The sequence below is a fragment of the Cloeon dipterum genome, chromosome X (assembly GCF_949628265.1).
Source record: "Cloeon dipterum chromosome X, ieCloDipt1.1, whole genome shotgun sequence".
In the NCBI taxonomy this organism is placed as follows: Eukaryota; Metazoa; Arthropoda; class Insecta; order Ephemeroptera; family Baetidae; genus Cloeon; species Cloeon dipterum.
The window spans coordinates 25,754,216-25,771,680 of NC_088790.1; the positions used below are offsets into that span (position 1 = coordinate 25,754,216).

The 17,465-nt window shown below is 37.2% G+C and overlaps 1 protein-coding gene across 10 annotated transcripts in view; it reads right to left on the reverse strand.

Annotated features, from left to right (window-relative positions):
* Positions 1-17,465, reverse strand: part of LOC135945003 (proteoglycan 4-like) — a 76,426-nt gene that overhangs the window by 39,330 nt on the left and 19,631 nt on the right. For all 10 annotated transcript variants that reach the window (XM_065492338.1, XM_065492334.1, XM_065492339.1 and 7 more), the window contains exon 3: positions 12,287-12,355. In XM_065492338.1, coding sequence (XP_065348410.1) covers positions 12,287-12,355 — 69 coding nt within the window. The remainder of the gene's footprint in view (positions 1-12,286; positions 12,356-17,465) is intronic.

Sequence of the window (17,465 nt, forward strand, 5' to 3'; positions counted from 1 at the left end):
AATTCAAATTTTGCCAATTTTCTCCAAAATTTACAGTGCTCAAACTATTTTCTTGGCATAATTCGATTCCTCTCGTCGAGATCTGTTCAACGGTGTATGCCACTTATTGGGCAAACTCTTGGTTTTGAAATTAAATCGGATTTCAAGTAAGGACCATTTGAAAAGCACGGTAACTTTCCAGCCGATTTACTCAAAAAATTACAGCGTTTCTTAGGTCTATTAAGGGTTTAACTGAATCCTAAGGGACGAGTTTATGCATTGGCAACAAGTATTTTCCAGGCTTTTGCAGTATCATTCCTCTTTAATTTTTCGAGAAACTTAAATCTGAAATCCGTCTTGGTGCCGTAAATGTTTCGAGCAGCTCAACAAACACCTAAATTTTCATTGTCGATTTGATTGTTGCCCCATTCTTGCAACAAGGAAAATCGCGTTTGGCTGTTTAGCTATATATATGCAATTTTTACAGCACGCCAGGATGAATATAACTGTTACGTGGACCTGATTTTATTTTTTCACATTGTAGAGACTAATTGTTGCTAAATTCCACAAACAATGAATTCAATGGGTGTCTTGTCAGAGCTAGAAATACAAAGTTTGATCATTGTTGCCCTGTAAACAAATCTGAAAAATAAATTTTAGAGAAAATGAATAAATAATATGCTACGAAATTTAGATAAATAATTCATTTTCATTGATGCTTTGAACCCGTCTTTGTGCATTTGAGCTTAAAAGCTAGAACTTACCCAAGTAGCACCGTTCTTTTTTTTCTAGAAATTTGGCTAAGTTTCTGAAATTTTCTTACAGTATAGCAATTTATGAATTATTTTATTTTTTAACGCCAATAGAAAAGATGGATTTAAAATCAGTCATAGGGATTTTACAGATTGCAATAAAATATAAGTGATTACAGGGATTGGCAACGAGGTTATTTCGGTGGTTTTCAATATTAATCATCTTAAAAATACAATAATAACTTTGAATCTAATTTCTTTGGCGTGCAGGACCTCGCCTTTGTTTGCATTAACGTTCAAAGTGTCGATTGTTTTTTAATTAATTTTGCCGTGCAAATTTTATGATTTGCTTTTTAAAATAATCAAATCAACCGACTTGCATGTACCAACTATTTTTAAGCCCTCTTTTGTAATGTAATTTTGGGTTTGGAATTAATTATAATTAAATTTTAATACAATTGCAAAGCAAATTTTCATTTCGCAAGATATTTTCGAATTGATTTCAACCTCCGATAAAGGAGGAAAAATGGCAAGAAAGGCTTGAACTTAATTTTATTGATAGGCAGGCTAATTCAGTTGATATGAAAAGAGTAAAAAATATATAATTTTTTCATAAGAATTATGAAATAAGTTGTAATTCTATATATATTCGAAATCTTTAAGTGAATCACAATTTATAATTTATTTTATTGAAATCAAATGTGCCCTCTTGTAACTGTATTTTTAGGCAATAAACAAAATGTCTTTGGTTTCCCCACAGTCAATTATCTCGATAATCTCACATATGTCGAGTATATATCATTATTTTAATGCCGCTATCGAAGTTGAGAACGCGGCTGCCATCTGTGTCGGTTGCGCGGAAAATAGAGAGCCGGCCGGGAAAGTTCAGCTCCACCACGCTGTGCGGCGGGTCTGTCTACTCGACTGGGGCTGCGGGGTAGTTGCCGGCGCCGTGGTGCTCGCGTGAAATTGCAGTAATGAAATATTTAGCCAGCCGGCGAAAAGAGATTCTGGCGAGAGAGAGAGATCCATCGAGAGCTCGCGCCGCCCCGTAATGGCGATATTCCCTGACGCTTTCTTTTCAAATATTTACCACTCTATTTCGAGAGGACCGCCTCATCGTGCGTGTAAATTGTTGAATTTTTAAAAGAAATCACCTCTTGAAATGAAATGACCTTTTACCAGATTTAAAATTTAGGATGGCGAAAATTTAACTCTCATTTCTTGATGATCTCGAAATTGTACAAATTTTAAAATGTAAAAAATTGCTGAGCCAAAAGGAAGACATTTTGAGCAGATTTTTCAACCTCGACGAAAGTAGACATAAAAGTTTAATTAATCTTCAACATGATATTTAAAAAAAAATATCTTAACGGTGTCTTAAAAGTTATGAATTTTCCAAAGTTACCGGCGAGGAATTTCCACGACATAGATTTGAATTTTTGTGTCAGGTTTATTCTTGGTTGAATTTTGCTTTATTATTTTATTTAGAACTTGCTTATTTGAAATAAATCAAATGTATTTTACTTCCACAACAAAAAAATCTGATTGAATAACAGAAAATCACATGAATAAAAGATGTGGATTTGCATCTGCCAATTACGATCTGGAGAACATTCGCCGCGCGGTTGAAGACGATTCCATCGCTTTGAAAAGCAAAAAGGGATGCACATCAGCAGCAGCACAAAAGCCCATTGAAGACCGAGCAGGCATAAAGAGGCTAATTAACTTATGATAGAGTCGAGATTAATGTCACAGTCGCCGCTCAATCCGACAACCGGCACTTCTTGCGACAGTGGAGTGGATCACGTTAATGCAGAAAAAAAGCGCTCGCCATATTTCATTGGCTGCTTTGAAAATACGCATTGATCACGTTCCTGAAAGAAAGAAAAAGAAAAAAAGACACTCATTGCTCCAATGTTTGTCTTTTAAAGAGGATAGGAGTTCTGTTCTCTGTTATTTGCTTCTCTTTATTAAAGGGGAAAATTAAAGGAGCGCATATAAATTACAAAAAAAATGTTTCGGTGTTAATTAGTAGATTAAATTTTAATCTACGCAGGTGGTGTAAAGAATTTTAAAGTCGTGCATTAAGAGAATTATTTTTGTTCAAACAAAATTTTGTTTTTTAAGTATGATTTATGCAAACCGACCGAAATTAAAAGCTATTTAATTTTATCATCAGACTTTCGTGATATTATGAGAAAATGATTAATCAAAAGTTTTGATCTAAAGCATCATGGTGAATAATTGAGGCAAACCTTAATAGTATGGGATTTCCGTGTTAATTTTTGAAAATTAGTGAATTTTTGTTCAATCATTGTGAAATTTGGTATGCAGACTCTCCTTTACAAGACAAATTGATCGATATATCATATTAGTAATTTTTACTATTTCTAGATTTTTACGAATTTTATAATATTTTTGTATTTCTTTAATTTTAATTACGTTTTATTGTTACAAAGTGACCTTAATGGGAAAATTAAATGGTTTTTAAGAAATTAAAAGTGAGACTCGCCAATAGGATTGAATTTGAACCAGCCCGTTGGCTCGCATTGTTAAGGCACTCTCAGGAGTGTCAAAGCAATGAGAGGTATTTGAGCAGTTCGGAGATCTAATACTGGCTACCCAATGTCAGAAATGGCAAAAAGTGGTTAGTTTAGTGACTCCTCGAATTGCTCAAATTGCTCGACGGGCTGGGAGGCGCACCGGCGCCGACTCGCTACTTGCTGGTTTGCACCTTTCCAGCATGCGTGATTTGGCTTCACGGGACAAATGTCTAGCGTTTCAATGTAGTCCTCGGTGCGGAGGCAAGTGGCCCTTGAGTGGGCTGGGTCCCTGTGCGGCCTGGTGCGCCCATGTTATCCGTTCAAGGTGTTATTGGGACCCGGGTTTCAGCATTCGTGCTAGTGCAGTGCGCGCCCTTCCCGGTCCTCCGGTCCTCGGACAGGGATAAAAAGAGCAAAAAAAAAGAATCGACAAAACAAAAATCACCTTGATTGAACATTAATTAAATATATAAATGTATTTTAAAGTTAAAAAAAATTTCCTGTAACTCGAAAACAATGCTAGAGAGAGCAAAAAAAATTTACTGGTGGGGTTCATGTTTGCATCACATAAGAAAACACGTTTAATAAAAAAAATAGAAGTCAGGCGCGGTCATAGCGTGAGATTTCCTTTTAGCAGATTAATTAAAAAATATTAAATTATTGAATACTACATTTATTCTAAATTTAAATGAACCTGCTTTTAAAGTGGAATGATACTGGGCAACAATTGAAAATTATTTAAATTGTTGGATGCCTTAAACAATTGACCGATAAACAATTTGTTCAACAATTTGCAATAATAAAAAATGACCTTCCTACAGTAAAAATTCTGATTTTGCCAATTTTCTCCAAAATTTACAGTGCTTGAACATATTTTCTTGGCATATTCCGATTCCTCTCGTCGAGATCTGTCCAATTGTGTATGCCACTTATTGGGGAAACTCTTGGTTTTGAAATTAAATCGGATTTCAAGAAAGGAGACAACCATTGCCATTTGAAAAGCACGGTAACTTTCAAGCCAATTTTCTCAAAAAATTACAGCGCTCCTTAGGTCAATTTAGGCTTTAACTGAATCCTAAGGGATGAGTTTATGCATTGGCAACAAGCATTTTCCAGGCTTTTCCAGTATCATTCCTCTTTAAGTTAATCAATTGTAATTAATTTGAATTGTTGAAATTCATTGACACTTGATCAAATTGTTATTTTGGAAATTATCTCGACAATACACATATTAATCATTAATCAAATTTGAACCAGGCAACAGTAAAATTGTACAATTGGCCAAATTTGTCGTGAAACTAAATTGAATTTCGATTCCTCTCGTTAAATTTCCCTCCTGACAAAATAAATCCTGATTTTGTATAATGAGACAGTGTAAACCGCGTGATTAGTGTGCAAACTTTACAGCTAATTTTCTTAGAAACTTTTAAACGGCAACCTGGGAGAACAAGAGCTTGTCCCAATTATACTGCGTTTTTTCTGCATTGTGTTTCATGAAAAACTTGAAATGTTGAATGTATTATTTTCTATTTTATAAGGAGGGAGAAGGGAACTTGAAGAAGAATGATACCGGAAAAGCCTGGAAAATGCTTGTTGCCAATACATAAACTCGTCCCTTAGGATTCAGTTAAAGCCTAAATTGACATAAGGAGCGCTGTAATTTTTTGAGAAAATTGGCTGGAAAGTTACCGTGCTTTTCAAATGGTAAGGGCTGTCTCCTTACTTGAAATCCGATTTAATTTCAAAACCAAGAGTTTCCCCAATAAGTGGCATACACCGTTGAACAGATCTCGACGAGAGGAATCGAATTATGCCAAGAAAATATGTTCGAGCACTGTAAATTTTGGAGAAAATTGGCAAAAATTGAATTTTTACTGTAGGAAGGGCCGTTTTTTATTATTGCAAATTGTTGAACAAATTGTTTATCGATCAATTGTTTTTGGCATCCAACAATTCAAATAATTTTCAATTGTTGCCCAGTTTCATTCCACTTTAATAGAACAATTCACTTGCATGAATAGAAAAATATAGAATTGTCGCTTTTCAACCATTTAAAAGCATTGAATCTGCAGATCGCTCCATTTGCTGCATAGATGAAAGACCGCGACTGTGGCAGCTAGCAGACGAGCCAAACACAATAAAAGACCGACACACCATGCGATAATATAAAAGCAGATTGTGCAGAGAACCCGCTCGAGTCGGCGCAAATGCGGAATTGTTGCGGCAGTGAGTGACAATGCACGGCTTACAGCCAATCGTGGGTGGGTGGATGGATGTGCAACAATAATAATTGCGCCCGAGGCATGAAAAACTAACTCGCGTCGCCACAATGCGGGCCAGAGACGAGTGTGAGCGAGAGTCAGTCGAGTGTTTGCACTTAAAGGGGATGTTTTGGGGACAAATAACACACACACATCCAACCAGACACAATCGATATAATGGGCTCTCTCTCTCTCTCTCTCTCTCGCGGATGAAGTCCAATAGCACCGCGTGGCAAACAAAGGACATGGCCAATATAATTATTTCAACGGGCATAACAACCGCTTAGTTACGCGCCAAAATGCGTGTTTTGTGTCTGCATTTTTAATCATGACTTTAATGCAAAGGTGAATGGACCGTTATGATGGCGGTGCCAAGCCAAACGCTGCGGCTTGATCGTCAGACAACTATTTTACGGCCGTGTAAATGCCAAAGTTGATCTTGTTTGCGATTCACAGGTTTCCCTCGGGGTATTTGTCGTGGTGATTAACTCAAAGTGCATGTTTGTCTTCATACGCCATATAATTCCTGCGGTCAGAAACAGACCCTCCAGCTCTGTGCATAATGGTTCGTTGGGTCAGAAAGGGTGTCACATAAAGAAATGGTTGCCATGGACAAAATTGGCCGTCAAATTCACATCGGCTGGCAGACGACGCGTGAAACTCTCGTGAAACGGCTCTGACAGAAGCAAATCACTGCTGCTTCATTATCCCTGAAAACCCTTTCATGCCGTTTCACAAACGTGGCTGGCAAGTCCGGAATGAATAGTGAGAGCCTCTCGAGTTCTGGATAAATAAAGTCATATTTTATGCAGATTTCTTTGGCTTTTCAAGAGGATACTGCAAAATCCTTGATATGCATTTGCATGAACTCATCCCTAAGGATTCAGTTGAAGCCAAAATTGAGCTGAAGTAGCAGTGTAAATTTTTTAGAAAAGTGGCTCAAAAGCTTAGCATGCGTTTCAAATGTCTTCTTATTTGAAATCCTATTTTATTTCTCAACAAAGAGTTTCCTTAAAAGGAATCGAAATCTGCCCACCGGGGGCCGGATTCACGCGACGCGCGGATATGGCGTCGGTTACAGTATGGCGGGAAAGTGACAAATGTAATTTGAAATTGGCTTGGAAAATATATCATGAAAATACCTTCAGCACGAAGAATAATTGTACTGTTATTTATTTACTAACAGCTGATTAGCCCCGGTAATTGGCTAATCGACCGTTAGATGGCACATCAGGTTAATGGAAATGTAACAAAATACGCGGGAATGAAATTATTAGGTCGGCACGCCTCTTTTTCGACGCTTCTGATTGGCCGCTTGACTGTCTCCTGATTGGCCTCCATTATTTTGACGCCATATTGACTTCTGACCGGCAGGAACCAACACAGATCGCAACCTGGCTGGTGAATCTGCCAAGAAAATGTGGTCAAGCGCTTGAAATTTAGGAGAAAATTCCAAAAATTGAAATTTTTGCTTTACAGCAAGGTCCTTTAATTTTATTCTCTAAATTATATTACAAATTGTTTATCGATGCATGTTTTTGCGTCCAAAAATTCAAACAATATTCAATTTTCAACCTTTAAAATCTCCATAGGAAACAACAAGGATCATTTTCCTTTTTTTAATTCAGTTAAAACAACCTGCCATGAAATGCAATGCATCCTGCTCGAATTGCATTGATCTGTGAAATAGCTAATCAGCTGTACCATGCAATTACAGCTTCATCGCGATGCAATCGAAGCCTGCATTAACCCATCCGCCGGGCGGGTTGAGTATTTGCCAACGAGTGCTCAAGCGGCCGCAAACACCAATCAATTATCTCGCGTGCAAATCATTTATCGAGCAGGTCATCAAACAGGACGTTGCTGCAGCTGTGAGCACCGTGCGTCTGCGTATCGACCGCACAGAGGCAGCCGTTTGTTCGTTCGTTCGTTCGTACGTTGTGCTAACTGCTCAACACACACATCATCATATCCGAGGAGGAATCGATTCGGCCATACACCAGCAGCCGAAGCCATTCTCGCCCGCCGATATACACACACACATATTCTCTGCGACGAGCAACAAAATTTGCACACACAGCAGCGCAGTGCGAATTTGATCAGCACCCTATCTTCCCATTAGCGATGGTTCGCCGCGTTCTCCAAAGTTTCTGCCCGCCGCGATCAAAGCTGATAGCGTAGTTCCCATGCCGCGAAAGTGGTTTTCTCGATCGCGATGCGGTAGTAGCTCCGTTGCTGATTTATGCAAGAGATAGTTGAACGATACTTCTCTGTTAATAATTTAATGCTTGTTTGAGAGCACGTGATTCATCTACTGCATATATTTATATCTTTATTAATACCAACGGGGGCCGGATTGCGATCCTGGGTTGATTCCCGCCGGTCAATATGGCGTCGAAATAGTGGAGGCCAATCAGGAGACAGTCCCATGCAGCGGCCAATCAGAAGCGTCGAAAAAGAGGCGTGCCGAAATAATAATTTCGTTCCTGCGTATTTGGTTACATTTCCATTAACCTGATGTGCCATCTAATGGTCGATTCACCAATTACTGGGCTAATCAGCTGTTAGTAAAGAAATAACAACAATTATTGTGCTTTTCATGGTAAATTTTCCGAGCCAATTTCATTTTATACGTTTTTAACTTTCCCGCCGTACTATACCAGACGCCATATCTGCGCGTCGCGTGAATCCGGCCCCCGGTGTGATTAATATTGAATATTTGTAATGTTTTCCCTGTATTCTCAATCAATACTTGACATTTTTATCACTAGTCGATTTAATTAACAGTCAGTTAAAAAGCCTAGTTGACGAAAGAGCAGCAAATATTTAAAACGGGTAAAACGCTAATTTTATAAAATCTAAATTTTAAAATGGTTCTTGGTCCTTAATAATATTTTTCCCTGCAGACTTTAGTTCCTATAAATGGACAGAAAAAATCCTACGCGAGCAGTCATGATCACAGCGTCATTGACAAATAATTCAAAAATTAACAAACCAGTGAGCCACACTTGGAACCAAAAATATTTTATAAAAGTGTAGACATTTTAAGAAATTGAGCCACCAGGCATATTCAAATGAAAGCTGCAATATAGAAATTGCGGCACAGCCACGGGGTCTAGTCAGTCGGACCCTGCTCAAAAATTATCTTTATTTAATAATTGAAAATTGAAGTATTTTATATTGCAATTTTTTATTTTAAACATTATTTAATTTAATAAGTTGATTTTAATATGAAAATTAAAGTCACCATGATTAATTTTATTAAATTTGATTTAAATGCAGTAAAACTGGTATTTTTACGTTAAAATATTGTTTTTTTAGTTTGGCATTAACTGATCTTAATCAATATAATTTTTCTAATGCAATCTTCATAATGCAATATCTGTACCTTTAGAATGGATGAAATACACTGTACATAAAGAGATCTTAGGTATCAGTTAAAATTTAAATTTTTAACATAAAGAATAAAAAATGATTAGAAACAGCAAAAAATTTTTGTTTTCATGGAAGAATTACTAAAAAAATATTGTCGATATGGCCTGAGGCTGAATATTTCTTGTTTACCTGGCTCCAAAACAAAAACCTCATTAAAATTAAAATTCCTTCTGATTTATTCCATCTTGTGCAATTGGTAGACTTAAATTTGTCAAAACATCCACAGCAGCTTGAACTCTCAAAACATTGTCCTCGTTCCCAAGAAAGTGCGTTATTCATCCAAGTATTTTATAGCACTTTTGATCCCTCCCCCGTGTTTCCAACCTTTCCAAGACAATTAGATATCCCCCAGAATGTTCTTAAGGTTAAACCATCCAGCTGTTCCATCCAAGTTTAATGCAACGGTGCACGCCATTGGAGCAATGCGATTTGCATGCATGCCATCGGGAACAAGTCGATAAAGTTTCACTGCAGCGCGGCAGTTTCCGTCGCGGGATTTGTTTGTTCGGAAAAGCAGCAGCAGCAGCAGCCGCCGCTCCTTTAATCTAGGCCTGCATGAATTCCCGTCCTCTTCCAAACAGCTCGTGTTGCATGTTTCATTATTGTGTTTGTCCTGCTTTCGTGGCGCCGACATCAAGCCCACATGCATATTTATCTGCTTTCAACACCAAGTGCTCCAAGGACATGAATTGAAATAAATAAGATGCATTTTTCATTCTCGTTTTGTTGTTTATGGTATTGGCTTTTGTTATTTAGTATACTAGAGGGTATTAAGTTTTGAATCTTGAATTATTATCCTGCTTTATTTTCAATAATCAAATCAAATGCAGGATGCAGGTAATTATTGTCCACACCAGGTTTTAATATTTTACATTTGTTTGCCTTCATTTTAATTAATACTTTTTACAAGTTAGTTAAAATCAATTTCTTTTCCATTTTAAAATATGCTCTTACTTAGCCTCAAATGATACCATTTTCAAAATTTTAATGTTTTTTCTAAATATTTTGGTTAAAATACCGCGTTATTCCTTTTTTACCGCCAAAACTATATGAACCTATGTTGCGAGAAGTATACGCATGCGTCAGAGCTGGCTGGATCGGACACAGAAGTCATTCGAAGAGGCGGTCTCTCTGCAAGTGCTCAAAACAGCTCTGACACATGCGCACTTCTCGCATTCATATTGTTTTGGCGGGATATAAAGTTCGCGCGTCGCGCTGGATATTTTAGTCGGAAAAAATTCTAATTTAACAAAAGAATCGATTGGTGTGCTCAGAAACTTCGTCAAGGACGGTCTTTAAAACAAACTCGAACTGTCATTTTGTGATTATAAAAGTTCCACCTGACAGTCTTTAGTAATTTTTAATATTTCAAGCCAATCTCAAACTTTCTCGTGGAGACTCTGGAAGCGGCCACCATGCGCGGCTCAGATTGGTGACGGCGCATGGGCTAAAATTATATCTTTAGGATCTAACCGGATACTAGTAAAAAACAGCCGGACAGAAAAACTGCCAACTCTGACTAAAAGCAATTCCCTTAAAAAATAAATCAGCTTCAGATCTGTCAGATAAATAATAAATATCAGCTATAGAGCATCTAAACACATTGATTTTGAGCAAGTGCCGATCTTGATATGATCCTGCACAGCACACGTGACAAAACCAAATTCAATTAGGCGTGCGCTAATAAATTCCGAGTTTGGGCTGATTAAGAACGTGTCGTCGCCTGCGGGAACGAGATTGCGTGTTTTCCGTCTGGTGGTTCGCGCCCGCAAACAGCGCAGAACACAGCAATAAAGCAGAAAGTAGTATAGTATTCTCGCTGCGTGTTGTGTTTTCTGCTGTGTAATGTACACAGCACAATGTCCCATAAATTTCGAGAGGGAAACTGTAACTGGAAAATTCAAAATGGATATATAACCGTCTCTTCTATAAGAGACATTGCTGTTCAAAGTGTGTTTTTGGGATAGGATTTTTTTTTGTTTGGAAAATTTTGTTTGAAGACCGTCTTTGACGAAGTATCTGAGCACATCAATCGATTCTTGAGGGTCGAATTAGGTAAAGTGGATATTTTTTCCGATCAAAAAGTCCAGCGCACAGTAAGAACTTTTTTTCCCGCCAAAACAATATGAATGCGAGAACTGCGCATGCGTCAGAGCTGGTTTGAGCACTAATTGCAGAGAGACCACCCGTACGAATGGCTTCTTTCTCAGATCCAGCCAGCTCTGACGCATGCGCAGTTCTCGCAATAATATTGTTTTGGCGGGAAAAAAAGTTCGCACGTCTCGCTGGTCTATTTGGTCGGAAAAAATGTCCATTTTACCTAATTTGACCCTCAAGAATCGATTGGTGTGCTCAGAAACTTCGTCAAAGGTGGTCTTTATATATCCTAGCATACATTTTTGTGTTTTAATAATTTAAAAAAATAAAACCCTTCGACATTTCGAGCCCTTTTGTTTTTATTTTGTAATGTCCCATTCAGCAATATTGATCGCTTTCAGAGTAAACGGTTTTTCTCATTTCAGGGCAGTCTGTCCGGATGATATGTGCTCTTTAATTAGTCAGACACGGGTCGGAAGAGGAGTGGCGACAGAAAGCGATTTTAAAGGGCAAGCAGGGTGCACTGCTGGAGAAAGGGCAAGCAACGTAAGGAAGAAACACGAGCGAGTGAGCGACGCCGGAAAATCGATCGGATAATCATGAGGTGCGGCTCGTGCGCTTATTTCGCCGACGGAAGCCTAATTTTCCGGTCAGCTCGTGCATCGAAACGATCCAGCTGAAAATGTACGGCGTGGCAGAAGGAACAGCAGCAAGCCGACAACCCTGTTTTTATTATTGACAAGTGCACAAAATGAAAATAAAACCCAAATGTCGCAATGCGGTAGTGGGATAATTGATCTTTTTCCTTTGTTTTAGGAAATTTCTGGGTTTAGCGTTAATATTAAGCTTTTTGTCAGTAAAATAAATTATTTAAAAAAATGCAACTGACCTATAAAACTAATTTTAATCTTTTGTAACTGCCATGTCTGAAAGCAAATCAGTTGTAGAGCATGTTTCCCCTGTTTTTCTATTTAAATCCCTTCATTCAGCGTCCTCGTGATCATTTCAGTTAAGCTCTCGTTAGTACCGCATGTGAGAGCATAATGAAGTTAAGAGTTAAGCATCCGGCATTCCTCACGTGTTGCGCCGGTTGCATAATCAGGATAAAGGGAAATGTCGGAGGCAAGCTTTCTCCGCAAATGAAACAATATCGATCTCGCAACTCGGATATATAATCAAGTTTCTGCTGCTTGAATTGAATATCTCAAGGACTCACAGGCGCCGTTGGTGTTGCTGACCGGAGCAGCTTCTTCTTCCGACCCGGCCTGCGCATTCTGGTTGCCTCCTGGAACACCAAACAAACACTATAGAGATTAGCTTTTTCATGGTTCGTGCCGGAAGATAAATATAAAAGTTTATGAAGAAGACTTGAAGGGGGAATAAGCTCATCTCTTCTTCATTCTGTGCGAAGTATATTAAATAAATTTTATTTCTTAATTGGTTAGACTTTGTCTGGATAGTTGTGGGTTTTAGTTAATTTGATACTTGCACAAACCAGTGAGTTACACTTCTTCTATGCTAAATTAATGATTGAAAGTGTACAAATTTTAAGAGAGAATGAGCCACCAGGCAAATTCAACTAATAGCTGCAATTTTTGAATTGCGGCACAGCCGCGGATCTATAGTTCTACAGACCCTGCTCAATGATTATGTATTTAATAATTGAAAACGCAAGAAATTTATGTTCCATTTTTAAAATTTAAACAGCTAATTAAATTGTTTATTTTATAAGTTGATTTTAAGATAAAAATCAAGTAAAAATTATTCATATTACTGAATTTGATTTAAATACGCTAAAACTGGTATTTTTCTCGTTTGGTAAGTATATTAAATAAATAATGCTATTTTTTAATTGGTTAGACTTTTCTGGATGGTTGTGGGTTTTAATTAATTTGATACTTGCATATACTTAGAAAGGGATACTCAAGCAACCACAAACAAATATGAGAAATTTACTAGAGGCATGAATTTTACATGATCTTAAAATCGTCTAAAACCGCCTCAAATTGCCAGTAACATCTAAACGTGTTTTAACATTTCTAAAGCCATTTGAATTGGCTAGAAATCGAAAAATCTATATTTTTCCTTCTCGCACTCGGAAATTTTTCTCATGGTTTCGTTTTAAGCGGATATATTTCGTACAGTAATTTCCTTTTTCCTTATAATTTTTTATAGTCTTCATATTTGAAAGTAGGTTAAATCTGTACAAAAACAGTCTGAATTGTCCTCATTTTAGTTCCAATATTTTTAGAAGGTTTTCAATTCCACTTTCCAGCTAATATAAGAATAAGCAATCGTTCACACGTCCTTGCAACGTGGAAAATTCACTTCTCGTTCGTTTCGGGGGTTAAAAAAAGCCTAATTAATTTTCAGGTATGATTAAAATTGGGGTCAAAACATTCGCGAAAAATATGGATAGCAATTTCTTGATTCAAATGATTTTTCTGCATTTTTAAGTTCATACATTTGGCAAATTTCGCCTTAAATATGGTAAGTGTCTTTAAATTTTGGACAAAAATGTGCAATTGTTCAGCAAAAACACATGGGCTGAAACGATACCTTGAAACACCGTCTAAAACTGACTAAATCGCTACAAAAATCAGGCATAAAAGTCGAATATTTCGGCAGAAATAAAAAAGAGTTTAAAAAACCACCTTAGAAATTACAATACTTGAAAAAACCCTAATGAACCTTTAACACGCGCAACGCATGAACCTTTTTGTCCTTACTGCGCAGGCGTCATCCCTCTGACGTCACAGCCATGCTTCGTGCTTGGCATTGACAGCTGAGAGAGCTGTGACGTCAGAGGGATGACGCATGCGCAGTAGCGACAAAAAGGTTCAAGCGTTGCGTACTTTGCGCGTCTGCTCTCACGTCACATAATAATTTTCGATCGAAAAATTATTTTTCCCACCTATTTTGACCCTCAGGAATCGAATAAAACATGATGTGTAAATTTGGTTTCAGTGCTGGGTCTTTAAAAAAGCATGCAAATGAATGAATAAGAAATATATTGATTTTCTTTAGTTAGTTTCTAACTATCTCGTAATGTTTTTACAAGGAAATATCCATTTCTAATGTTCTCCAGGAAAAGAGAAATAATTCCTCTCGATTGGCCACGCAGACTGTTACAATCAAAACAGACGAATTATTTGTCTGCTTGTAAGAAATTATTTCGGTCCTAAGCCTGGTAATTCAACAACTCTCCTTTTATAATTCTGTTTTGCGTTCTGATGAAACAAACTAATCTTGAAATGGAAATAATAAGAAGTGTGTAGCCAGTTTGTGTGCAAAATTCTCCGCCTGTGCGAAAAAGGGTTGGTCGAGTAATCCTACCCTACACCATGAATACATTTAGGCCGGCGCGCAGCTCGGCGCTTAATGGACTTTCCAATGAGAAGGTAAGCTCCACTCCTTTTGTTTTTCGGCACCTTTCGCGCAACCGAAATCCGTACAAGCTTACTTTAGCCGCAGTGGCAGCGAGAAAATCGAGCGAACAAAAGCGCGGCCATTCGTTTTTTTTTCTCTCTCTTTCTCGCAACGTACCTTGGCGCGCGGACGGCGAGCAGAAAGAACTTTTTGGCAATTGATATTTGGTTCGTCGAATGGCTTGTCTGAAAGCGGCGAAATTTATTTACCTCTTGGTGTTTGTTTGCTTTGAACTGTTGACGAAGATGAAAAAGCGATCCCTGCATTATTCATGCCGGCGTATTATTTCTCAAAAGTGAGAGGCTCACCCGTTCTCTCGGTGCAAATCAAAGATTGCAATCAACACCTCCTCTGGGAGATGAAAATTTCTCAAAGAAAGGGCAAAGGAAAATGGAGCTTCCTACTTTATGTCGAGACCTTCTTTCACGTCAGTTAGAATTTCACGCAAAAAATCGTTTTTTTAGAGGATATAAAATAAACTGAGAACATTAAATTGCGTACATTTTTCTCCAAGTTGTTCTCAAAGGTAAAGAGAGAAAATTTCAGACTAATTTTGTGCGAAAATAGAAAATTTGAGAAAAATTTGCTCAGTTGGAAAAAAACGGGAAATTAAATCAGCTTTCTGAATTTAAGCAGTTTTTGACGCTACTATCAACTGGTGAATTTTAACTAGACCCCTTTCGAAAATCTGAAATTTTTGAAACTGATGAAAAAGCGCAGTTTTAAAGCTTTTAAAGCAATTTATATTATTCTGGAAACGAAAAATTAAGATATTTATTCAAGCAAGTTCCTCTTTGTCAGTTTTGAAAAAAAATCAGCAGAACTCTCAAGACTCAAACGTACTATTTTTTATCTTATTACAATTAAATTTTCATAATTTTTCTCATCCCGGAAGTAATTAATTAATTTCCTTTGCTCAAAAAAGAGGGCGTAACCAGTAAAATTGAAAAAAGGTCGGTTATAGGGTTAACCTTTCATGTTGTAAAATTTTTTTAATCAATATTCATCATCATCCCACTGATCTAAACCAATAACCAAATAAGTCAACAAAAATTTATAATCTGCATTAAAATTCTGATTTCAATCTCAAGCTTTGTTCAGACCAGTTAATATCAAAATCTTTAATTTTTTACTTTAAAAACGGATGAAACTAAGAAGAACTCATGATTTATTCAGAGAAGTAATATAGAAAAAATAATTGAATTAGCTCAATTTTCGTTTGTATGGTTTTTTTAAGAAACATTATACATTTTGCACCATCTGGGAGTGAGTTTTTTAACCAAAAACGCAAATTAGCACAAAGTTCCCAGGAATTAAAAAGTCTCTGCTCCAGTTTTTTTCGAGTCAAACTTCTTTCATGACAACCTAAATAATTGCCTTGTAACAAGCAGGGACGTTATTGCAAAAACAGCTTCCATTCTCCTTTTTATTCTTGGTTGGTACCCCTAAAAAGAGTGAGTATCATAACGAAATCCCTCAGCAGAAGCATTTCGCACGCCATCTCGGCTTCCACACGAGCTTTTTGCCCCAGTATAAAGGGTTGAAAGCCTTTTCACTGGCGAGAATTCTGGGAAGGCAAAAATCATCCTCGGGCTCTTTTCATGCCGATTTCTTTCGCCTCGCAACTTGAATGAAAATTGGTCCGTCCTCTCGCGGCGGCGGATCAATGCTTTGCGCCGGAAATTCGGTTCGGTCACGAAATATCGAATCCGCGTCGGTAATTTTTCCACGAGCGCTCGTGGAAAAAGCGCCGTCAAATTGCGCGCTGTCATTGACCTTTCCCCTCTCCCGAATTTATGAACAAGTTTGTGTGCGCGCAACAGACTCACATAATAATGCATGCATGCGGGCTTTGTTTTCGGCGTCCAAGTGGCTGTGGGCAAGGCAAACAATAGAGTTGTTGGCGAAAGTTGCTGCGATTGTCAACGCTCTGATAAACTTCGGCTCTTAGCATTGTATACGCTCTCTCATAAAGAGTTTATCCAATATGGGTTGTTTCTAATGTGATTTATACCTTCACGAGACAATAGAAATCGCTGGTGAAACACTAACAACCAGTTTATCGATTGAAAATTGTAATATACTTGGAAAATTGTAATTCCTCGGGTTAAAAGAGTTAAAAACGCACGAATTTGATTAATTTTCCATTGCTCTTCACCTCAACTGGAAGGAGACGGTATCCACAGACAGAAATTTGGGTTAAATCAAAAGGATTAGAGGAATTATTCCATTCCTTTTGAAGGCTCCCAAGCACAGAGAAGAAACATATAAAAAATCACTAAAAAATATAATAATTCTTGCATAGAAACCGGCTCAAAATATTCGGGATGGTAAGAAAATTTAACCAAATTATTTTAGCCTCAAGCAGTCAGTCTAAGACATTAGACAATCGATTAGAAAAAAAAAACATAACAGTGGATTTAGAATTCAAAACTTACTTTTTAAATGATGTCAAATTACTAAAAGGTTTTCTGTCCTTTCAAAATTCTTCAATTCAATTAAAAGTAGAAATTTCTCATCCTGTTGAGTAAGTTATTGCCGACTTCCAAAAGATTTTGAACCAAGAAAAATCGTTTTTGAAGAATATATTCACCTGAATTTAACCTCTAAGCTCTTATGAGCACAATTTTGTCCGTCCGGGGTGAAAAACCAGGTTTTTCAAAATGATAGATGTGTTGTTTGATTTTTTTCCAAAATCCATTACAATTAACTGATGAAAAAGCGCCGTTTTAAGGTTTTTAAAGCAATTTATATTATTCTGGAAACGGAAAATTAAAATATTTATTCAAGCAAGTTCATCTTTGTTGATTTGAAAAAATCAGCAGTGAAAATCTCGAGCTGTAAAAGAAAACAATTTACGCGCCTGAGAACAACACCCTTTCTCAACGTTAATTGATTTATAGAACAAAAAATAAAACCCTGTGTACAAAAACTCGGTATATAAATCCTGTGGATTTTTATTCATG